The sequence below is a fragment of the Cryptomeria japonica genome, chromosome 9 (assembly GCF_030272615.1).
Source record: "Cryptomeria japonica chromosome 9, Sugi_1.0, whole genome shotgun sequence".
Classification (NCBI taxonomy): Eukaryota; Viridiplantae; Streptophyta; class Pinopsida; order Cupressales; family Cupressaceae; genus Cryptomeria; species Cryptomeria japonica.
Window position 1 is genome coordinate 493,361,270 of NC_081413.1, and position 21,401 is coordinate 493,382,670.

The window sequence follows — 21,401 nt, forward strand, 5'->3', positions numbered from 1 at the left end:
CTATTCTACTCTAAAATTTTATTGTTAAACTTGTAACTTAGTTATCATCAAATGATAATTTTGAGACTAGGTCCTATGTTTTGGACCCTGACACATCTCTACCCCTTTTGTTAGTCCCTTTTTCAATGGACTTAGATGCCTAGTGCCCTAGCCCCCTAAAGGGATCTAAATTTAAATATTTTTGAGTGTTGATCTCTACCATTTGTGATCCAATCTCAATCTTTGTATTTGATTGTTGGTTTCCAGTCTTCATTCTAAAATAGCTTGTGATCCCTATACAATTCACATCTTCTATAATCTATAAAGCCTAAGAGGTCTAAGGAATTAAGTTGATCTAAAATTATCATTAAAGCACTATAAATCTAAATCATCAACATATTGAACAACACACATTCTATATTCAAGTATGGATTCACTTTTATCATTTGTGTTTATCGGGCTATTGCAATAACACTTGCAAGACTTCCATAAAGAGCATCATATCACCACCTTTATGTGAAACTCCATGAGAGGGTTTCATACCTGAAGTATTATCATTTTATTTCAACAGTTCATTACTATTTTTCCGCTATCCTTCCTAGGACACACACTCTTTTCTCTCATCATATTCGTTGCGAAGGTGAGAACACCAATATGGAATTTGACTTAGGCAAGCCCCTATACAACACAACCATTCTTCCCCATTTTGTGTGTGTCTAGTTTCATATTCAATAACAAAAGTGGTATAGGAGTGTAGAGTAGATTGTTACAAGTTGTAATAGATTTAAAACAAGCAAAAACCCTCATACTAATTCACTAGGCACCCCCATCCCACTGTTCTAGATTGAACTAGCGGGAGACAACATTTTAGAGCCTCTAAACTGCATTCTTTCTCGCCTCCATTAGTTTCAGACACCATCAGTCTAGGGTCCCCAATAGTTGTGTCTAACACTTTCAACTCTTGATTTAAGATCCAGGTTCCTCCCCGTATCTCCTTTCTAGGTTTGCATTTTTCTTCTATATTTTTGCTATATACATTTTGTATTATTAAAATCTTGCTTAACCTAAGCTTCTTTAACCTAGTTCATTCACACATACTTTATAGTCTTGTCAAGAAAATGGTGTCTCAACCTTGCAATAATAAAAATTTACTGTTGATAAATGAGAATGAGGGGTTGTAAGGGGGGGTACCCCACTTCCAGGGTCCGAGGGGATGACCCCCCCTAGCAGGGGGTTCAAGGTTCATGTGCCTCGATGGGATATTTCAAAGGCAACACCCCCAAAGCCACATTTTATGTATAACCTAGCATTGTAAATTTTGACCATTTATCATTAGGCCACCAATCTAACAATGAATATTTTGTGTGCTTTGTTTTCCCTATAAGACAACCCTATTTTGTGAGGGCATTCTATTATGACTGTGTATTGTGATTTATTCCAGGAGTTTGATATTTGTTGAGTTGCCTTTGAATCTCTGTTGGTGATATTCATATGAGAAGCTTTCTCTACAGGTATATTGTAATTTGTTGTTGATTTCTTAATAATATATTGGGTGGCTTTGGAGTGTGGAGTTTTCTCTTGAATTTTTTTCCCCACGTAAATCATTGTGTTGTAGTATGCATGGTATTCATGTTTATTTTTGTTAAGTTTCTATAACTATTATAAAAATTTGAAAAGTTTTCATAACCCTTCTTTTAAGGTTAGTATAACAAGTTGTTTTGCTACCTTAACTTCCTTTCAAATCTCAATCCATTGCAACAAAGGAACATAATTCTAGTGTTCAACTCTCTTACTAGGATTGTAGTTGAATCTATTCATTCTATTCATGTTCCAATGCTATGTCATGAAAATTTAAGATCTTAGTTTGCATCCATAGGCCTAAGATCTCATTTCCATCCATTTCAAGAAGGTAAATCTTGATCAATCAGTTTGATCCCCAAGATTGAGTGGGGTCCAATTAATTCTCTAATGCCCCATTTAGGTGTAATAATATTAGTTACACATACTTATAAACATATAGTAAAAAATGTTTTTCATAGTCCACTTAGTAAATCCCCATTACGTGGCTTTTTACAATCATAAGAAGACTAATGACAAACATAAAGGATGTTAATTATGTAATCTCAAGACTCTATCCAAGTTGTGGTGCCCTTTTCTATGTCTACACATTATTAACACATTAACAAATATTAAATAATGACAATTGGACATATGACTTGCAAGGTGTATAACACAACATAGTCCTAACAATTTATTGACATGCTCCACATCACTAGTTTGCATAAATTTCTAGGGCATTTATTGCACATTTGCTTGTTGTATTCAATCATTTTCAAACTAGTTGACTCAATAATGAGTTTCAACATAAGGGATGTATTATCCTTATCACATAGAAATTCTCAACCACACAACCAAGTTTTTATAAAAAAGGTACACAATTTTATGACAATCTAAAGACAAACATACAAAGATCTACACAAATCTAATATATACCTACATAGATCAAAATCATAGGTGTGTGATCGATCTTGCAATTACAAAATTGATCTATAACGATATACCAAATTTTATTAGTTCTATAATAGTCATATAAACCTTACTATCTTTTATACCTAAATAAATTACTTCATAACATCTATAACAATCTATCTACATCAAAATTTCAACTAAATGCCACTATCTTATTATTCTACTTCAATAATTTCAATTCAATTCTATTGTTAATCACAACTATATTTAATCTAAAATACATTCTAACTATTCTACATTATTGATTTATTTATCCTAAATTTATGTAAACCATATTTTATTCCCCCTTTGCAATAAGATGCATTTCTTTATCAAGGATTTTATATCATCCACAAAGTTGTTTAAATACCCAATACGAGAGTACAAGTCTTTAGGTTAACACCTCTTCAATTTCGGATTGCAAGATATCCATTTAAGATGCAAAAGTTTTTGGGTTACACCGTCTCTGCTTATTTATTGACGTTTTAGATCACGCTCAATGGTCCATCATCACGAAGAGGAAAGCGTGTAATAGGACTGCATAAGTAGCTATAAATGAGAGAAGAGAGTTGGGATGAAGGAAAAGATAAAATTTATGTCAATTAATAAAATTTATGCCAACTAAAGTATCCATTTCATCAAACTCGCTTAGGGCATATCATCCCTTATGATGTTGGAACCTTGCACTCAACAAGACTTGATCCCTAGTGGGCTAATTAAGAACCATTCAATTTCATCAGCAAACCGAAGACCCACTGACAATAAGATACATTTTTATTCCCTACTAAAAATATAAATACAATTCTTAAACCTTTTCCTATTCATACAAATAACTACTCATAAAAAAGCCCCCTTTATTAAAGTGTTCTTAAGACCCCACAACCAAAAATATTAAAAAACATTAGCATCCAATTGAAATGCACTTGAAAGGTCCAACAATAACCCCAATCCAAAAAAACCCATTAAAAAATCCAAAAAAACCCATTAAAAAATCCCCAATTCCCATATTTCAAGACCCTAGACCACACAACAAAAAGGATTCTTTATATAGTTTAGGTACCTAGCACTTTCCTTTCCAAGTAGGACACCACTAACGAACACAAGCATTACGTGTCCTCATCAGAACAACATTATAATTTCCTAAACCTCCGTTGTGCCACGTCACCCCCTATCCCACCACCAATATTTTTTTTCTCTTTCCGCAATAAAGCAAAGCTATAAAGGCAAAAGAGGCGCAGCCCACAGGAAACCCTAATCTGGGCCCCACAGAAAAGAAAAAAAAAGAAAAAATTAGTTTGCATGGCCCCCACCAATGACATGCCCACCGGTATCATGGTATGGGCTGTCAGCATCTCGATTCTTACGTAAGAGATGACGTCATCAGGCCGATAGTGACCGCGGGCATTGATGCGGTCGCCGGCGGCAAGCGTCGCGTCGTTTTCTTGCTCCACCGATCGCATCGCCGCGGAGGTCAAATTTAATGTAATTTTATTTAATATGCGGGGTTTAATTGGGCCCATGTGGGAATGAATATATGCCCCATCCCTTCCACGTGACCGCCCGCTGAAAAGTAATCTCGTTCTAAGGGTAGCACACCTTTGTCCTCGTTAGGGTTGACTTTTGTGGGTTTCATCACTTTCTTTCTTTTTTTTTTTTATATTTTTCTGCCGTTCATTTCGGGTTTTTAGGTTTTTTTTTTTGGGACATTATTGGTTTTAAATTGGATGGATATTTGATGGGGAGTTTTGGTCGGAGGGAGTATAAGAGCAATTGTGGGGTATAAGTAGTATTTTATTTGTGGGTGGGGAGATAAGGCGTTGGGAGAAGTACAAATTCTAATGGTGTAGCATATAGAGGGCCTTTTGATTATGATAGGTCACTGTTTGATGAATGAGCATTTAGAAAATTGAAGTTTTTTACAGTTTAATTTAATGGATGGACATTTTCATGTAATGATGGATAGTGTCTTAGGTTTATAAGCAATTTTGTAGTAATTTATAGATAAGGTTTTTATATTGTAGCATTTTTTTTGTTGTAAATTTTTTTGTGTATGTTTTGTGTTAGATTTTGTAGTTTTTTTATGGAGGATTTTATATCACTCATAAAGATATTTTTATCAATTTGATATAAGAGCACGAGTCTTTTAGGTTGAAGTCTCCTTGATTGAGAGCCAAAGAGTGGGGGATATCCATTCTGTCAAATTCGCCCAAGGCATGGTCCCAACCTAATCACTTATGATGTTTTGATTAGTAAAGCAATGTTAACTAGAGCATTGACCCTTAACACAATCGAAGACTATCAACAACACATAAACAACATCAAAACATCAAAAACAAAGTTCGAATCGAGAGTTTAGCAGAAATATAAGTAACAAGGGCATACCTCGAGATTCCAAAAAACAAAATCCAACAACCAACAAACTAAGACCTAAGGGGCCATCCAACAAACTAAGACCTACGGGGCCATTTACAGACCGTAGCCATATCTATGATTCTACCCCAATCCTCAGAGAGGAACCCCTTATGATGTTGATGCCCTGCACTCAAGGTAGTTTGTTCTTGTTGTAAACTTTTAGGGTATGTTTTGATCTAGATTTTATAGTTTTTTTTAAATTTTCGATGGAGGATTTTATATCATTTACAAAGACATTTTAGGAATTTGATATGAGATTGCGAGCCTTCTAGGTTGAAACCTCTTCAACTACAAGCCAATGACTAAGGGGTATCGATTCCACCAAATTCACTTGGGGCACAATCCCGACCTCATCTCTTATGATGTCAAGGCTTTGCACTAAGCAAGACTTGATCCTTGGTGGGCTCATTTAGCACCATTCAACTTCACCAATAAATTAAGGGCCCATTGGCATAGTTTGTAGTTTGATCAATTAATTTACCTTTAGGTTTGTTGATATTGTGGTGATGTAAGAGAATCTAGTTGTAGCATTTTTACCTTGCTTGATAATATAAATGGTTTTTAAACATCTCTCTATCTCGATAAACAATATAAATCTCATAGTAGTGGCATAAACATGTTTTTGTTTGGAACTTGTAAGTTATTTCTTTAAGCTTGAAAGTTCATTACTACTCATTTAAAGACAAGAAGAATTTTGGATCCCTTGATTATCATTATTATTCATTAAAGAGTATCACTCTCTCTTGCTAAGATTCATTTGAATTGGTTGATTTCAAATTCTAGACAAGGATGATACCCAAATGTATGAGATGCAGACATATGTTTTAGATCTATCTCTATTAAGGATATCTTTTTAACATGCACTATGTTAACATGTGTCATGGTGTAATTAATTAAGTTGATTAAAAATCCTGGAATGGTGACATGACATCCAAGGGTTGGAGGATTTAGAATCTTTCTACATAGCCCAATTAAATTGCATTTTAAAAAAGTAGCAACAAGATAATTAAGGATCGATTGACACGACATGTATATAGGTTCATCTCAATTCATATGGATTTATAATAGGTTTTATTGGATACATTTATGTATATACATATGTATTTATTTCCATTTATACTAGCATATTTCATATATAATTTATACTAACCAAGTCTATAGTTTAACACAATCCAATTTAGTTTAATTGGGTTCATATCTTGAGTATTGAAAGCTTTAGGATATCATTGTGAGTATCTTTTTGTGTCAACATTTCATATCACACTCCATCAATTTCTCTTCTCTAGCTCACTATCTTGATAATGGACCATGGAGTATGATCCAAAATATTGACACAAAAAGATACACACAATCAAATCCAAAAGCTTCCAATACTCATTAACATGGATCGTGGAAACTTAATGTCTCTGAGTTCATATCTTATTTTTTTGGCCTTGCATTCATTGCAACATTGTATATTCTATAATACAATCCAAATTTTCCATCTAATTCTACTGTGCTTCCACAATTATAAGTGCACGATTGATTTGCTACTTGACTTGTTAATGTTTATTTAGGTTATGAGATCTTGACTTGCATTAGTAACTTCTTTGTACATGGAATGATGATCTCTTGGATGTTGAAGTATATTAACTTGCAAGCAGAATTTTGTATGACTATGAAAGTGGTTGATTTAGAGATAATGTTGATTCACTCACTAGATAAATATATGTTATGAAATGATATAATTAACAACATAATGTAGTGTATTGCAACGATTTGCAACGATCACCAAAAAAATTGAAAAAGCAAACACATATGCCTTATATTTGATAATAAAAAAATGAAAATTATATTAACTTGAGTACTTTAATATATCAATAGAATATCTTTTAATACTAATTATTAGCATAACCTAACTCTTTAAAAATAAAAACCCATTCTAATATCTATAATAATTAGATTAAATATCATAACCTAATTCCTTAAAAATAAAAACCCATTCTAATATCTATAATAATTAGATTAAATAATAAATTCAAAACATTAACAAATTACAAATAAGTATGAAATGTAAAATAAATGTCCATTTATCTTTAATTCTCTTTTCTAACAAATTTTAAAAGATTTATTTGATAAGTTATTACAATACAATATTCAAATATATTGGAAAAAAACATTAAATTGGTGATCTCTCCAACTTTAATCAATAGAAAAAATCCAATGAAAAAAACAAGCAAATACTCATCTCTTCATATGGAAAAAGTTTGGAAGGATAAAGGTACTAAATCTTAAACCTAGTTATTATCTATGATTTTACTTATTGTTTTATTAAATTTCTGTCGTATGGAACATTTTTTCCTTCCTCTTTTGTGTTGCGGAGGATATTTTGTGTGTATATGTTGTGTGGTTGTCATTATTTTGCGCGTTGAACGGCTGCTCAATCAACTCTTGAGTGTTTTCTGTTATTATTACTCTGATCGTCCTCGGCGTCGAGTTTATGCTGATTGTATGCGGGGAGCGTATACACACTGTTTATAGCCAGTGTTGATTTTTACAGTCAGAAGAACAATAAATATAAGAAAGGAGGAGGAAAATCGGTCAGGAGTTCTGTCCATTGAGGTCAAACAGAAGGGAGCTGATCTCGAGGGGATTCGAAACTGGAATTGGAACTTTCACAGGTCTGTTCAAATTTGTTTTTATGGTTTGTTGTTTTTTTTTTTTGATTTTTTGATTTGGGATTGTTTTTTCTTTTGGGCAGATCAGATCAATGGAGGGCTTACATGCTGTTGATCTCAAAGAGTCTGGAATTGCAGTTTATGTTGTTTTTGTTTACTTGTTCTTTTTGGCTTACACAAAAATTAGGTTTTAGATCTAGGTTCGTGGGTATTAAGATCGATTTTGGGGCACAAATTCCGACATTGAATAGCGTTTCGGACACCCATTTCGTACGTCCCCACTATGCAAGGACACCCATTTTGCAAGCTCTCACTTTGTAAAGATATGTATTTAGCATGACATCAGTTTGATGAATTTGTAGAAGTTTTATTTATATCTTACTCTTCTGTAGGTTTTTTTCAATAGTCGGGATTGGGATTCTAAGTCACAACTGCTGTTCACTCTTTTTCATTGATGAGGTCTATATGTGCTGGGTTTTCTATGTGTGTGGTCTGTGTCACTGGTTTTAGTTACGATTTTTTACTTTCTATGTGGTCAATTGCCTTCTTTCACTTTTCTTCTTGGAATTTAAAGTGAGAAGTTATACATGATTCTGTGGCTCTGGTTTTTGCTATACCGCTGTTTATTGGTGTTTGCATGTATCCTTACGAACTCACGGCCACTGTCTAGTTGTTTTTAGACGTTTCTGTGTACTGGACTTACTGTCCAGTTAACGCATACAAATCTTGGGTCTTTTGGTTGTGGGATTTAATGACTAACTGATGTAGGCGCTCTTTTGGTGATGGGGATTTAATGATTGGAGTTCTGTTTATTCATTTCCTCTATATGTTTGTTGTTCTTCGGGTTGTGCTGTCTTTAGTGCTAATCATATTCTGACCGACCTCCTCCTTTGCTGAACAAGCCTTTACATGTTTATCAGTGCTTTTGCATGTCGGTCCTTATGCATGGGACTCTTCCTTTATTTTTAAGAACTAGATAAAACTAGACATGTTTAATAGTGCTTTTTAACATCTAATTGCATCTGCACAGATAAGGATGTAGTAGTACTGTTATATTAATGATAAGAGTGTTGGACCTCATGCCTGATGTTTTATCAATGATAATTATCTGAAGACGATTTTTGTTAAAGCCTTGTATACTCATCTTGATTAAATATCACTTCGGTATGAAATTGAGATGTTGCATAGAAGCCAGAACTGCTGCACATGTGTTACTTTGGAGACTATCTTTTTATTCTTGGTTAGTTTGTGTGCTGCAAACATTCAGCTCCTTCTCCCTGATTCCCACCCTTCGACAACCACTTCAATCCTCCCTTTTGTAGAAGATATCAGTTTATTGTTAAAATTCCAAAGCTCTCATTTTTTGGATTGATGATCATTGTTCAGGTCTAGGTTTCTTTTGACTCCTAAAAGTTGAGAAGTAGGGATCTGCCTTGAGTAGTTATATTTTGGTTTTTTAGAATTTATACTTACACTTCCTTCTTTGTGAGATCTATTATTTTTTTGAATATGTGCAAAAACTGGTTTTCCGTAGATTATGGATTCTGCATTTTTAAAAATTTTTTTATAGTAAATTTGAACTCTTTGCTTCCTGAGATCTTCTATTCCTTTTTGATTGTGAAAATTTGATCTTTTGAGGATTACTAACTTCTACCTATTTTTATTTATTTTTGATTAAGTTCAACTGGTTTCTGTGTACTGCAGTGATGAAGATGCCACTTTTCTCAAAGAATTTAATTTTTTTTGTAGGAACCTTGGATTACTAGACTCTAATAGAGCTTAAATTAAACTAAACTTCATGTGGGGATCAAATTTCATTTTTGCAATATGTAAATTTCTGCTTATTGTAGTTTGAACTCCTTGCTTCTTGAGATCGTTGCCTCTTTTTTGTATGTGAAACTCTGATTTTTTGAAGATTATGAACTCTATGAATTGTTTTTTGATTTTATAATAAGTTTGAACCGCTTTCTGTTAACTGCAATAATGAAGATAAATTTTTTCTCAAAAGAGTTTTATTTTGTGAGGAAGGTTGGATTACTTCTGTTTAATAGAGTTTAAATTAAACTAACCATAATATGGAGATGAATTTCCTTTTTGCAATATATGACTTCTGGCTTTTTTAGTATTTTGAACTTCTTAAATCCTGAGATCATCTGTACTTTTTTTGTATGTGATTCTGATCTTGCACAGATAATGGGTTCCACATATTGTCTTTTGTTTTTGTATTAAGTGTGAACTGGTTTCTGTCTGCTTGAATAATTACTTTTCTCAGAGTTCAATTTTCTTAAGAATCCTTGAATTACTACCCTTGAATGTAGTTTAAATTAAACTCATTTTGATTTGGAGATCAAATTTCTTTCATGCAATATATGAATTCCTGCTTATTTGTTGCACTAAACAATAGTCCAAAAGGAAACTTGTTACAAGAACCAAATGGACAAGTTATATTACATGGTGTCCTTTAAAGTACACTAATCAATTTGATCTATCATTCAACTTTAATCATCTAGACAGTTCTGTAAGGAGATGTATTGTTTTGGCAGTTGTGCAATATATCCACTCTATTGACAAAAGCTTAAGGAACTTGATCCCCTTTATAAATGAAGACTTGTATTAGCTGTATTGGCAAAATCTCAGGGACTTTGATAGTTGGCTGGTGTTTTCTTCTTTTGGAATTTGCTATATTATAATAATTAGGAAAAATTTCTGTGTTCTTGAAGTATCTAATCTATTTTCAAGTTCATTTCTATTTGGCAGGTTTTGGAAAGGCTTGAGGATGCATGCTTCGTGTAGATCATGTTTGTTTGCACGAGGAGATTATCTATGAAATGTTCTGAGCGCTTATGACAGATTAAGATTATTTGGTATTTATCAGTCTTTACAACAATGGATAGGTGTGACACATCTGGTTTTGTTAGTGGTGGAGGGAAAGCATTGCCTGCTCATTAGTTGTTTCCACAGTTATTTTTTTGCATTGGCATATTTTTTATACATCACAATAATAAAGAAGCCCATATCTAAATAAGGTGAATGGACAAATTTCCATTTTTGGGCTTCATGGGGAAACCCCCTATATCAAATACATCAAAACCATTTAATGGAGTTGAGCATGCTACTGTTCCTGCACTGGGACTGGAAGCTCAGGGTTGTGATCGCCAGTTGATCTCCATGAATGGATCTGGCGATTTCATTAGCTTTCCTTCATCACCGAAGGGGACAAAGAGAAAGTATTCTTCCAGTGATTTGAGTGGAAGTTCATCTGCAATGTTTAGTTTGGCATTGGGATTGGGTCCTTCTACAAGCTCCTCTGATAGTAAGGCGAACTCTGGTACCTCTTCTAATAGTACGTCCTGTAAAGAGAATACAGAGGAAGAATCATCTGTGGATTTAGAGTTGGGAATCCAACTTCATCTTGGAAATGCCAAGAATAACTCCCCGAAAAAGAATTCTTCAGAGGTGGCTCCTAAAATGAGGGATATGGATTCTGGCAGTCTTCTTCAACTAAGCCTTTCAAGAGGCCCTACAGAATCTGGGAAATCTTGTGTTCTAACAGAGTTTGATTGTGCTCTAGGATTAGGGCAAGCACAGAATGAAATAGAAACTGTTATAAACATGAATAATATTCCTGTTGTAGATGAGGGTTCTACTTCAGCAAGGTGGAAGTCTGGGGGATACATCCCATCTTTGCTAATGGCAAAGACAGCAGGATCAAGGTTTCCCTCTTCTATGCCATCTATTCAGAGGGAATCTGACCCCTCGGTAAGCATAAAAGGAGGCAACCTTGCAAAATCATCTTTAAGTAATGTATCTGGAATCACCGAAAAGAAGCAACGCACCACTAGTTCAAAAACATGTCAATTCAAAGGATGTGGCAAGGGAGCTAGAGGTGCATCGGGCTTGTGTATTGCCCATGGTGGAGGGCGTAGGTGCCAGAAAGCTGGATGCAACAAAGGGGCTGAAGGGAGGACAGTGTATTGCAAAGCCCATGGGGGAGGTCGCAGGTGTCAACATCTTGGCTGTACAAAAAGTGCAGAAGGAAGAACAGATTATTGTATTGGCCATGGAGGTGGCAGAAGGTGCAGTAATGAAGGTTGTGATAGAGCTGCTAGAGGGAAGTCTGGGTTGTGTATAAAGCATGGTGGTGGTAAGAGATGCACGAAGGAAGGGTGCACAAAAAGTGCAGAAGGATATTCTGGCCTTTGCATTTCTCATGGAGGAGGAAGAAGATGCCAATATACCAGTTGCACAAAAGGTGCCCAGGGAAGCACTATGTTTTGTAAAGCACATGGGGGTGGCAAAAGATGTATTGTCACAGGGTGCAATAAAGGTGCAGAAGGAAGCACCCCTTTGTGCAAGGGTCATGGTGGTGGTAAAAGATGTCTGTTTGAGGGAGGTGGAATTTGCCCTAAAAGTGTTCATGGTGGTACAAAATTTTGTGTAGCTCATGGAGGTGGTAAGAGATGTGCTGTTCAGGGGTGCACAAAGAGTGCCAGGGGAAGGACAGATTTTTGTGTTAGACATGGTGGAGGCAAGCGGTGCAAGTTTGAAGGCTGTGGAAAAAGTGCACAAGGTAGTACTGATTTTTGTAAGGCACATGGAGGAGGCAAGAGATGCCTTTGGGGTGCAGAGGGTTCACCTTATGCGAAAGAAATTGTTCAGGGAAAGAGTGGGGAGATTGTACAAGGCCCATGTGACAGGTTTGCACGAGGAAAAACTGGTCTCTGTGCAGCACATAGTGCTCTTGTCCAGGATGGGAGGGTACATGGTGCAGGTACTCTTGCCCCAGGTATTGGTCCAGGTCTATTTCGTGGACTGGCTTCTGCATCCACATTGAAGGGGTTCAATGCCTCCTGTCCCAACCCACCTGCCAACCTTAGCTTACCACAGTTTGGGAGAAATGTTCGATCTGAATTCTTTGTGAACAGTGCATCAGAATCTCCAAATAGCATAGGTGCCTCTTCTGCTGCTACATTTAATCTTGAGCAGAATCGAAACAATGCTGTTAATGATGTTGACATGGTTGAGTTCAGAGAGAAGAATATGGATGGCTTAGAGGACAAACTTCCATTGTCCTCTATAGGGTCAGATGAAAGGCACACAAATACATTAGGTGTTGAGGACAAAGGGTATCCGGCTTTCTGGGCATTTTCTCAGCCATTTTTACCTACTGTTGACGGCAATGGAAATGTTAGTTTGGGGGGCAGTGTGATAGGGAGACGTGTGGGTGGTCATTATGTTGGACCGTCTGCACCTGTAGTTGGTTTGCATGCTGAACTGGGCAGTGGTAGTTCTTTGCCAAGGTTGGGCCGTGGAGTTCACCAACCACTTCTTCCACCTCAAGTGCTAGTACCTTTATCAATGAAAAATACCCTGCAGATGGAAAAACAAAGCAGTTCTTCTGGTATAAGTGAAAACAACTCTTTGTCACTTCCTGAAGGGAGAGTGCATGGAGGTGGTCTCATGGCTATGCTATCAAGGGGATCTGGAATTGGAGATGCTGGACGATCAGTTCAAGGTGAGCAAAACAGAATGTTTGAACATGCTTCCTGGTGTTAGATGTGAGTTGGATGCTGCCCTTGTCCACTGAAACTATCAAGTCATTTTGAAGTTTTAAACATGTTGCTGGCCAAGTCCAAATGCCAAACTGCATAAACCTAGTAATGTGCAATATGTTCAGGGTGTGGACCTCAAGTTAACTTTTCCATTATTTGTAAAATGTCCATCTGTGATGTGCACAACCCCCATGTAATTGTAATTCATCAAGTATTTGTCTCTGTCTTGAAGTTGCAGAAATTTGTCCCTGTAAATAATCATTGGCCCTGTTAATACATGGTAGTTCTAGAGTTCTAGCGTCCAGACAATTCATTTATGTTGTTTGAAATGCACTGATGGTTTCTAAATATTTGTTAGTTATGGTTTCAGAAATCTCAATTTATTTAATAATTCACCCTCTTAATACGTTAATTTATGAGCCATGTGACTTAAACAGTTTATAGATCTTCCCAAAATGATATCTCTAAATGATTTTTGTCTCTGAACGCTTTAAAACTTCCTCAGATTTATGAATCTCATGGCACAAATGTGTTTGTATATCCTAAAACAAAATTGTATTAAACCTTCAACAGCAGATTGTGTTATCAACGAGCTTCCAGATCAAGTATTAACTGGGTTGTGAAAATAATCTGTAGATGATTACTGTACCTGTTCTATTTTTGCTTTCTGCATATTTAATATTATTAAGATGCTAGGGGGTGCATGTAATTGTAAGCTTTTGCCATTCAGTACCCAAACCTTTCTTTCGTAGCTTTTTATTTACAGTTCTCCTAAAATGGTGGATTTGATCTTGGTTTTCCTTGTTAACAATACAAATTAATACATCTGTAGAGGTTGCAGACGTAAAATTTCCTGTCTGTGATATTAGCATGAGATGTTTCTGGATTTGACTGTGAGCTTTTTTTGCATGTAAGTGTAAGCCTTTGCTAATCAGTACCCAAAGCTTTCCTCCCTAGCTTTTTATTTACAGTGCTCCTAAAATGTTGGACGTGGTCTTGGTTTTCTTTGTTAACATTACAAATTAATGTATCTGTAGAAGTTGAAGACATAAAATTTCAGGTCCATGATAGGGGGTGCATGTAATTGTAAGCTTTTGCCATTCAGTACCCAAACCTTTCTTTCGTAGCTTTTTATTTACAGTGCTCCTAAAATGGTGGATTTGATCTTGGTTTTCCTTGTTAACATTACAAATTAATACATCTGTAGAGGTTGCAGGCATAAAATTTCCTCTCTGTGATATTAGCATGAGATGTTTCTGGATTTGACTGAGAGCTTTTTCTGCATGTAAGTGTAAGCCTTTGCTAATCAGTACCCAAAGCTTTCCTCCATAGCTTTTTATTTATAGTGCTCCTAAAATGTTGGACGTGGTCTTGGTTTTTCTTTGTTAACATTACAAATTAATGCATCTGTAGAAGTTGAAGACATAAAATTTCAGGTCCATGATAGTAATATGAGATGTTTTTGGATTTGACTATGTGAACTTTTTTTCAATGAAAAAGCCTCACACAATCAAATCTGGAAACATCTCATGCAACATCTACAGAAGTATTAAATGCTATATGAAGAGAAGTAATTATTAGAGCTGTAGTTTGTTTCGTTTCTTTTTGGTTATAGCACCTATATGTTGTTTGGATTCTTAATTTTGTCATTTTTGTAGTCAATATCATCATATTTAAACAGTTGTGGAGCAACCTGGCTTTGCATCTAGGGGCACCGCTCTGCTTATAGGATGAAATATTTTTAAGTACCATGGAAATCTGAACTATCGTAGTAGGTAAGCAGTTATAAGCTCAAATGCATTTGAATCCATGGATGAATTAAATAGTGGCCATAAACCATTTTATACAATGTAGAATCCTATCTGGAATTTGCCCCTCATATTTAATGGTAATAGATATAGAGCTAAACATGACACCTTGAACACCTTTTTGATAGAATGTATGCATTGTTTCTTATAGCAAGACATCCCTATATTCGCTCTGTAAGATTGTCACATGTTTGTCTTATCTCTTTATTTGGGTAAATAATATTTGCAATTGAATTTGAATTCCTTGATGCTGGAATCTGATAGATCACAGTATCTTTATTTCCACTCAGTTTTGAAAGGATTGCAGAGCTTTGAGTTGCATTTGCCCAAAACTTTAGTCTTCATTGAACAAGTGATTATAATAATAAATCAAAACACAGAAAACTTCCAACTCTCCTGCGAGTTTCTTCCCCACCAGTGACGGTATTCCACTGTGAGAGCGCAGGCAAGCATCTTGCCAACATGCATGAGTGTTTGGGTAAGTCTGTAGTGTAAACTCAGCGTGAGTACTTGCGAATACTCAGCAAGTCATCAAGTCATCAACTCAGATTCACCAAATGCACTGGCAATCCAAAGACCACACTAAATGCATGGTTAAATCCATCTGACTCTACACCATTTCTCACACTACATTCGCAACATTGACTGTCTGAGTGATTAAACAAGTTTGAAGGCAATTCAAGAACAGAAAATGTTAACAATTTTTCAGTTCTTGGTCAGTATTTTTTCTTTTTTTCCAAATATTTCCAAAATAGCATTTTATTCTTAAATGTGACATTTACATATTTAAGAATGTTTCAAAATCATTCAATTCAGTATTCATGTTGTTTAACGCTGATTTCTTATACGAAAATGTTATTTTTTAGTAGTGAGGGTTTATCAACTTAGGGTATGAAAAAATCATTGTTTTGGTTTTTGTAACACTAATTTTCACATAGAAAACTACTTAATTTCCCTTTTTATGTTGATTTATTTTTTAATGAACAAAAGTGCTGAATTATTTTTTACTAGTGTAAGGTTTATCAATTTATGGTGTGAAACATTGTTTTGCAAATGTATTTAAGTCAATGTTGTTAGGGTATAAAACATTCTTTTTCAATTGATTGTGTTTTTGAAATATAAAATGTTATATATATAATCTTAGGCTTGTATTTATCATATAATGATTTGAGGAAGTGGAGGCTAACTTGCTAGATGAAAGGACACAATTCGGAAGCATTATGCACCAAGATCCAATTATAGGGACTGTTATTTGCAACTATTACAGACTGAAGATGAGTGGAGATATAAATCACCTCGACGAATGATCTATCATGTTTTTCGACTGCAATGTCAAATTGTGTTCCTTTGTTGAAGATGAGATAAAATGATAAATGTGAGTTACTCTCGCACTAACAAACCGAAAGAAATTGTAGAGGATGAGGACAAACACAACCATAACAATGGTAATGGATCTTAACATGGTGCAGAAGTAGAGGTGGTCAGGACAAAGATTGTGGGCTTTAAGGTTGATCTATACATTAGTAGTGCATCCATTTCGTCTTCAATTTCAATCATGAGGCTTTTTTTTTTTTTTTTCATTTTTCATAACACATCTGGATTGTAATTTTCATTGAAGGTACAAGTGGAACAACGAGAAAGATGAGGAAGCAAACATGACTTGTGCCATCACCTTGGCAATGTTGCAAAGAGTTTATATTAGAAGGATTTCGTTGTAGCATACCACCAACATTGGGTGCACAATTATTCATTTTGGTTGGATGGGTGAATGACTCACAGTTGCAGGCATGGTAGGAGTTGAACTAGTGGAAGTGTAAAGGGATTGTTGACTAGATTGCCTTCCTCACTAGGGAGGAGAAGACAAATGACAGTTGGAAGAGGCACTATTGGAGTAGGACAAGGGGTATTGGTAATTTTCTTTAAGGTAATGAAACAAGTGTTTTTTGGATAAAAGTTCTCTCAATGGTTGTGTTGGCACCTTATTTTGCTGGGTCTCATTTTTCTATGTTTCGTTGGTTTTATTCATTTTGGCATTGTTCAGCCCATCATATATAATTGGTTTGAGATAATTTTAGATGGGTCTTCATTGGCCAAAGATTATATAGATATTGTTCCTCACCTCGACTTGTGTTTATCAATATGTTGGAAGTCATAAGAATCCAAAATGCCTGTGTTGACTTGTGGAACTCTCCTCCTTGGCTTACCATGTTCCTCAACCTTTTCAATATTGAAAGTTTTTGTTCATCACATTCATTAGTTTACCTTATGCTTGTTGGTACTTGAGTACCTTTGACATGGTACCTTCTACTTTCCAAAAATCCTTGACTTCCTTATCGTTCGCACTAAGTTAGCTATTTAGAATCAGGGTTTCAACCTACTCCTTGCTTAGGTACTCATCATAAGGTATCCCCAACCTCCGAAGTCCAAAATTCCCACACCTTTCATTGTTTAAAATTACCTTCTCTATGCACTTTTTAGAAAGCCATTGATGACCCTTTAATGCCTTGTAACAATTCTACCTAATTTTTCTTCTCGATAAACATTGTTTATGTAAATGGGCGTCGATAATCGCAAATTGCCATTTGATCATTATTCAAGTAGTGTTGTTGGGGGCACTCATATGGATTGTTGTCTTTCTTATCTTCATCATTTTGTTTCAGAATAGGTTCTTCAGTTAAAACACTATATCAATCATCTTTTGACAGTTGTTTATAGTTTCTTCGTGCTTCAGTGATGTTCTTCACATTTTTCTTCTCTTTGGGAAATTATTTTGAAGACTTATTAGTTCTTCATGTTCTCTTTTAGAGAAGAGTTTCTTTGCACAATGTTTTTCTCCTTTTCTCCGTTTGTGAGAGATTACATTGCAGGTGTTCATGGGTACCTCATTAGGCCTTGTTGTCAAGACCTATCTCTTTTAAATCTTTGACACTTTTGCATTGTTTTTTGTTCCTCCCTAAGTTACACATAACGTTTTGTACCTATTTAAGGTCTTCTACCTTGCTACTTCATAGTGGGGACTTATTCAAATGACTAAAGTTTTTTCTTAGGTCCAATGAGTCATTCTAGAAGCATTAGTTGTCTACATAGGATCTTATCATATCTTATCTTTATTTAAAGATTGTTACCTAGGTCATTTAATATTTGTTATATTAGTTGTCTTGTGTTATAAGATTAAGACATGTCATGTTCTTGTCTAATCTTATGCCTCTACCTTGCCTACATAAGGGAGGCACATCTAGCATTGTAACATATCACATCTCATGTATCAATTCATATTGTATTCTTTATTTGGTGGAATACCATCTTTTGTTGTTGCTACTCTTTTGTCATGTAGAGGTTATTTGGTGTTGCAGATTAATGTGTGTTCTTGTGTTTCCAACAAGGAAAATCCCCCTTGGTCTTATGGATCTAAAAGTGGAGGAGGTCTTACCCACTTCAATAATTGGTCCTTGGTTGGCCAACGTAAATGCAAGTTATGTGGTACTCTTCCCAAGTTTGACACCCTTGGCACTTGGGAGGCTATCTGGCCTTAGTGATTTGGGACTCACAACTTAAATCACCAACAAATTGGTGCTATTATTGGGAAACAATTTAACTTAGTATTTAATTAGAAGATTCTAGTCAATTAATGGGTACAATGCAACTGAGAAAATGGGTCATTGGTTTTTACTTCCCACAACATTGCTATTGTAAAGTTTCTCTCTTAATTTGAGGAGTGGTGACTTTGTCAAGGAAAGCCATATATTATTTGCAAGTGATATAAATCAGCAATAGATAGAGGACAACAATCCAAAAGTCAAAGACAACCTAATATAATTCCAATTGAAGGAAGGAGATGGTAGGCTGATTGGAGAGCTAAAAATTTAGTTAAGTCACATGTGAATGATTTTCAAGGTACCAAACAAGTAGGTAACTTGGGTAGAGTAACATTAGAGGCCTCTTTTCATTATACTCTAATGAATTTGTTTACAACATGATTGAACAACCAAAACATTACAGATCTAAATTTGAGATTAGAAGAAATGATATTTTGGTTGGTAGAAGAAATAGAAGTAACACTTATAATGGATAGATGATGTCATGATGTTAGAAAGGAGAATGTGGAAGAGAAAAGTGCTCGTTTACGTGTAGATTCTCCTAATAGATTACATAGAGATGAGGTTGAATAAAATCCTCTTTTCCTTGATGTTGATACAATTACCCAATTGGAAGATGAATGTAGGGAAAGGGAATTATATCAAGAAATCGACTTGCTAGACCAAATGCATCAAAGACAACAAGAATTAATGGAAGATGTTGAAAGACAACAAACACAAATAGCTCTAAATGCACAATTGCTAAACCAAAATTAAAATATTGCTTAACAACATATTAAAAAAATCAAAACAATGCACAAAATGTTCCAAATTAGCATGCACACATGTCAAACTAAATCAACACGACTGTTAGCAAGGATAAGACATAAGAGTTAACCCCAAGAAAAAAGCTTAGATATTTTCTCTAGTAAGATAGCCATTACGAATGAAAAATAAAGACTATTGGAATTATATATCATTCCAAGATATTGTAGTTCAATTTCAACTAAGATTAGACGGAAGTGCCTAAATTTTAGGAGAACAATGTTGTCATTGGTGAATACCACCTCATATGTTTCATAAATGTAACAAGTCAGAATAAAATAGAAGATGAAGATGTTATAATCAAACTATTTGTACAATCACTTGAAAAAAGTGTAGAAGAATAGTATATGAGTCTCCTAGATAATAACATAGACTATTTATTTGGATGAATTTATAATGTGAAGTTTGCAATTCATGAGATGATAACAATAAAAATGGGATGAATGAGGTAATTGCTGATTTCAATAATGCCTGTTTGTGATGTCTTTGAGAAAAGTGTCTGCCCATGTGAGGCTAAATGAATTTGTGTCTTGTGTTTTATATTATGGAGCATTTGATATGAAATTGAGCTACTGTTTGCAAAATAAAAACCTTCAAACATTTAGAGAAGCTTATGCCATGACTAACATTATAGAAATCAACACAAGAAAATTTGATAAAAGCATTAAATGAGTTTATTTAAAACTTTGAAAGTTGTGTAACAATTTCTAACACACCCCTTTCAATAGAAGACAAAATTAATAAATTAATTGGGGTTATGAAGGATCTCTCATACAGGGTTGCAAGAAATGAGAAGGGATTACCTCTAAGCAATGTTACCACTTATTTCGATAAATGTCAAAGATTGTATAATAAACTTTACAAATGCAACTAGTCTAAAAGACTTGGTCACAATGACAAGCAATTGATTCCAATAAAAGAAAACGAAGGATATGGAGAGAGGCAAACCCCTGATTCCTTGAGGAAGGATTATATAAATCTTCAAGAAGCTTCATTTTGGTGTAATACATGTTAGTTGCCTCATGATTCTGTTAGGCCCAATATGGAAAGCTAATGTACTGAGAGGGGAGGGGCTAATCAGTACTTCAAATCTTTTCTTCAACAATAACTTTACTGTTAAGCATAAACCGAAAACTGCTGTAAAATGCTAAAACAAATAAATAACAATCATACATGATTCACTCCATAATACATATATTTTGGTTACGTAGAAACTCTTGGTTAGAGAGAAAAACTGCGGTGGGGATGACACCCACAACTTCACTACTGCAATAATAAAGGTTGCTCGGTTAGAGCTACATGTTTAGCTATTTCTGATAGCTTACCCTGTTAAGAGTATCAAGATCTTTAGATCTACCTTGCTAAAGGATTTTACAACACTTATTCTAAATGCTACACCTGATTAAAGGCTTTACAATTTATAGATTTGATTAGAGTCTTTTACCCTGTTAAAGGTTTCTCTTACAACTCAAAATATTACAATCAAAATCTTACAAAATATCTGTAACTTCACATCTGAAATGTTATAACAGATTCTATGTGCTCAAAATGAAATTACCTTTCTTATAGCATACCTCGGTAAACCATAAATTGACTCGGTAAACCTTTCTGTTTACTCTGTTCCTTGACTGTTCTCTGAAATCCTTCTCGGTGACCTCTGTGTATCTCTTCAATCATAACAGTCATAACACTCAATGCTTTCCCATGATTTTTCTTTTCACATATGTCTTGCTTCACACACACACATTTGATCCTCAATTCATGCTATATAAATAGATCTCTTGTAACGGTGATCTTGTTCATGCTTCGATCTTACAAACATGATTCATTAAATGAATAACCATACAAAATTATTTCATTGGACAGATGACCTCAAAATCATATAAAATCTATAAGTGCAATTTCCAATGTGCTAACGGTTTCTTGTTCCTCAATCTTTGTAACACGTTTCCCATATGTGTCTAGGTTCAATGAATCTGGTAACACGTTTTACTCAGTGTGTATTAACTCAGTATACCATCTTTGCTGCTCGATAGTCATAGAACGTTACTCGGTAGACAACTCGGTGTATACTAAACTTTGTGA

The 21,401-nt window shown here is 34.9% G+C and overlaps 1 protein-coding gene across 3 annotated transcripts; it reads left to right on the forward strand.

Moving 5' to 3' along the window:
* The first annotated feature begins 7,229 nt into the window (after positions 1 to 7,229).
* LOC131079681 (uncharacterized) lies at positions 7,230 to 13,399 on the forward strand. 3 transcript variants are annotated; one of them, XM_058017698.2, is made up of 2 exons: positions 7,230 to 7,559; positions 10,314 to 13,399. In XM_058017698.2, exon 2 carries the CDS (start codon positions 10,587 to 10,589, stop codon positions 13,110 to 13,112), a length of 2,526 nt encoding a protein of 841 aa, XP_057873681.2. In that variant the 5' UTR covers positions 7,230 to 7,559; positions 10,314 to 10,586; the 3' UTR covers positions 13,113 to 13,399. The 3 variants fall into 3 exon arrangements, with proteins under 3 accessions (XP_057873681.2, XP_057873682.2, XP_057873683.2); XM_058017699.2 differs by having other exon boundaries at positions 7,235 to 7,559; positions 7,640 to 13,399; XM_058017700.2 differs by having other exon boundaries at positions 7,235 to 7,559; positions 7,645 to 13,399.
* The last annotated feature ends 8,002 nt before the right edge of the window (positions 13,400 to 21,401 follow it).

Coding starts and splice junctions, on each gene's coding strand:
- LOC131079681 (XM_058017698.2), top strand. CDS start 10,587: ATGGACAAATTTCCATTTTTGGGCTTCATGGGGAAACCCCCTATATCA.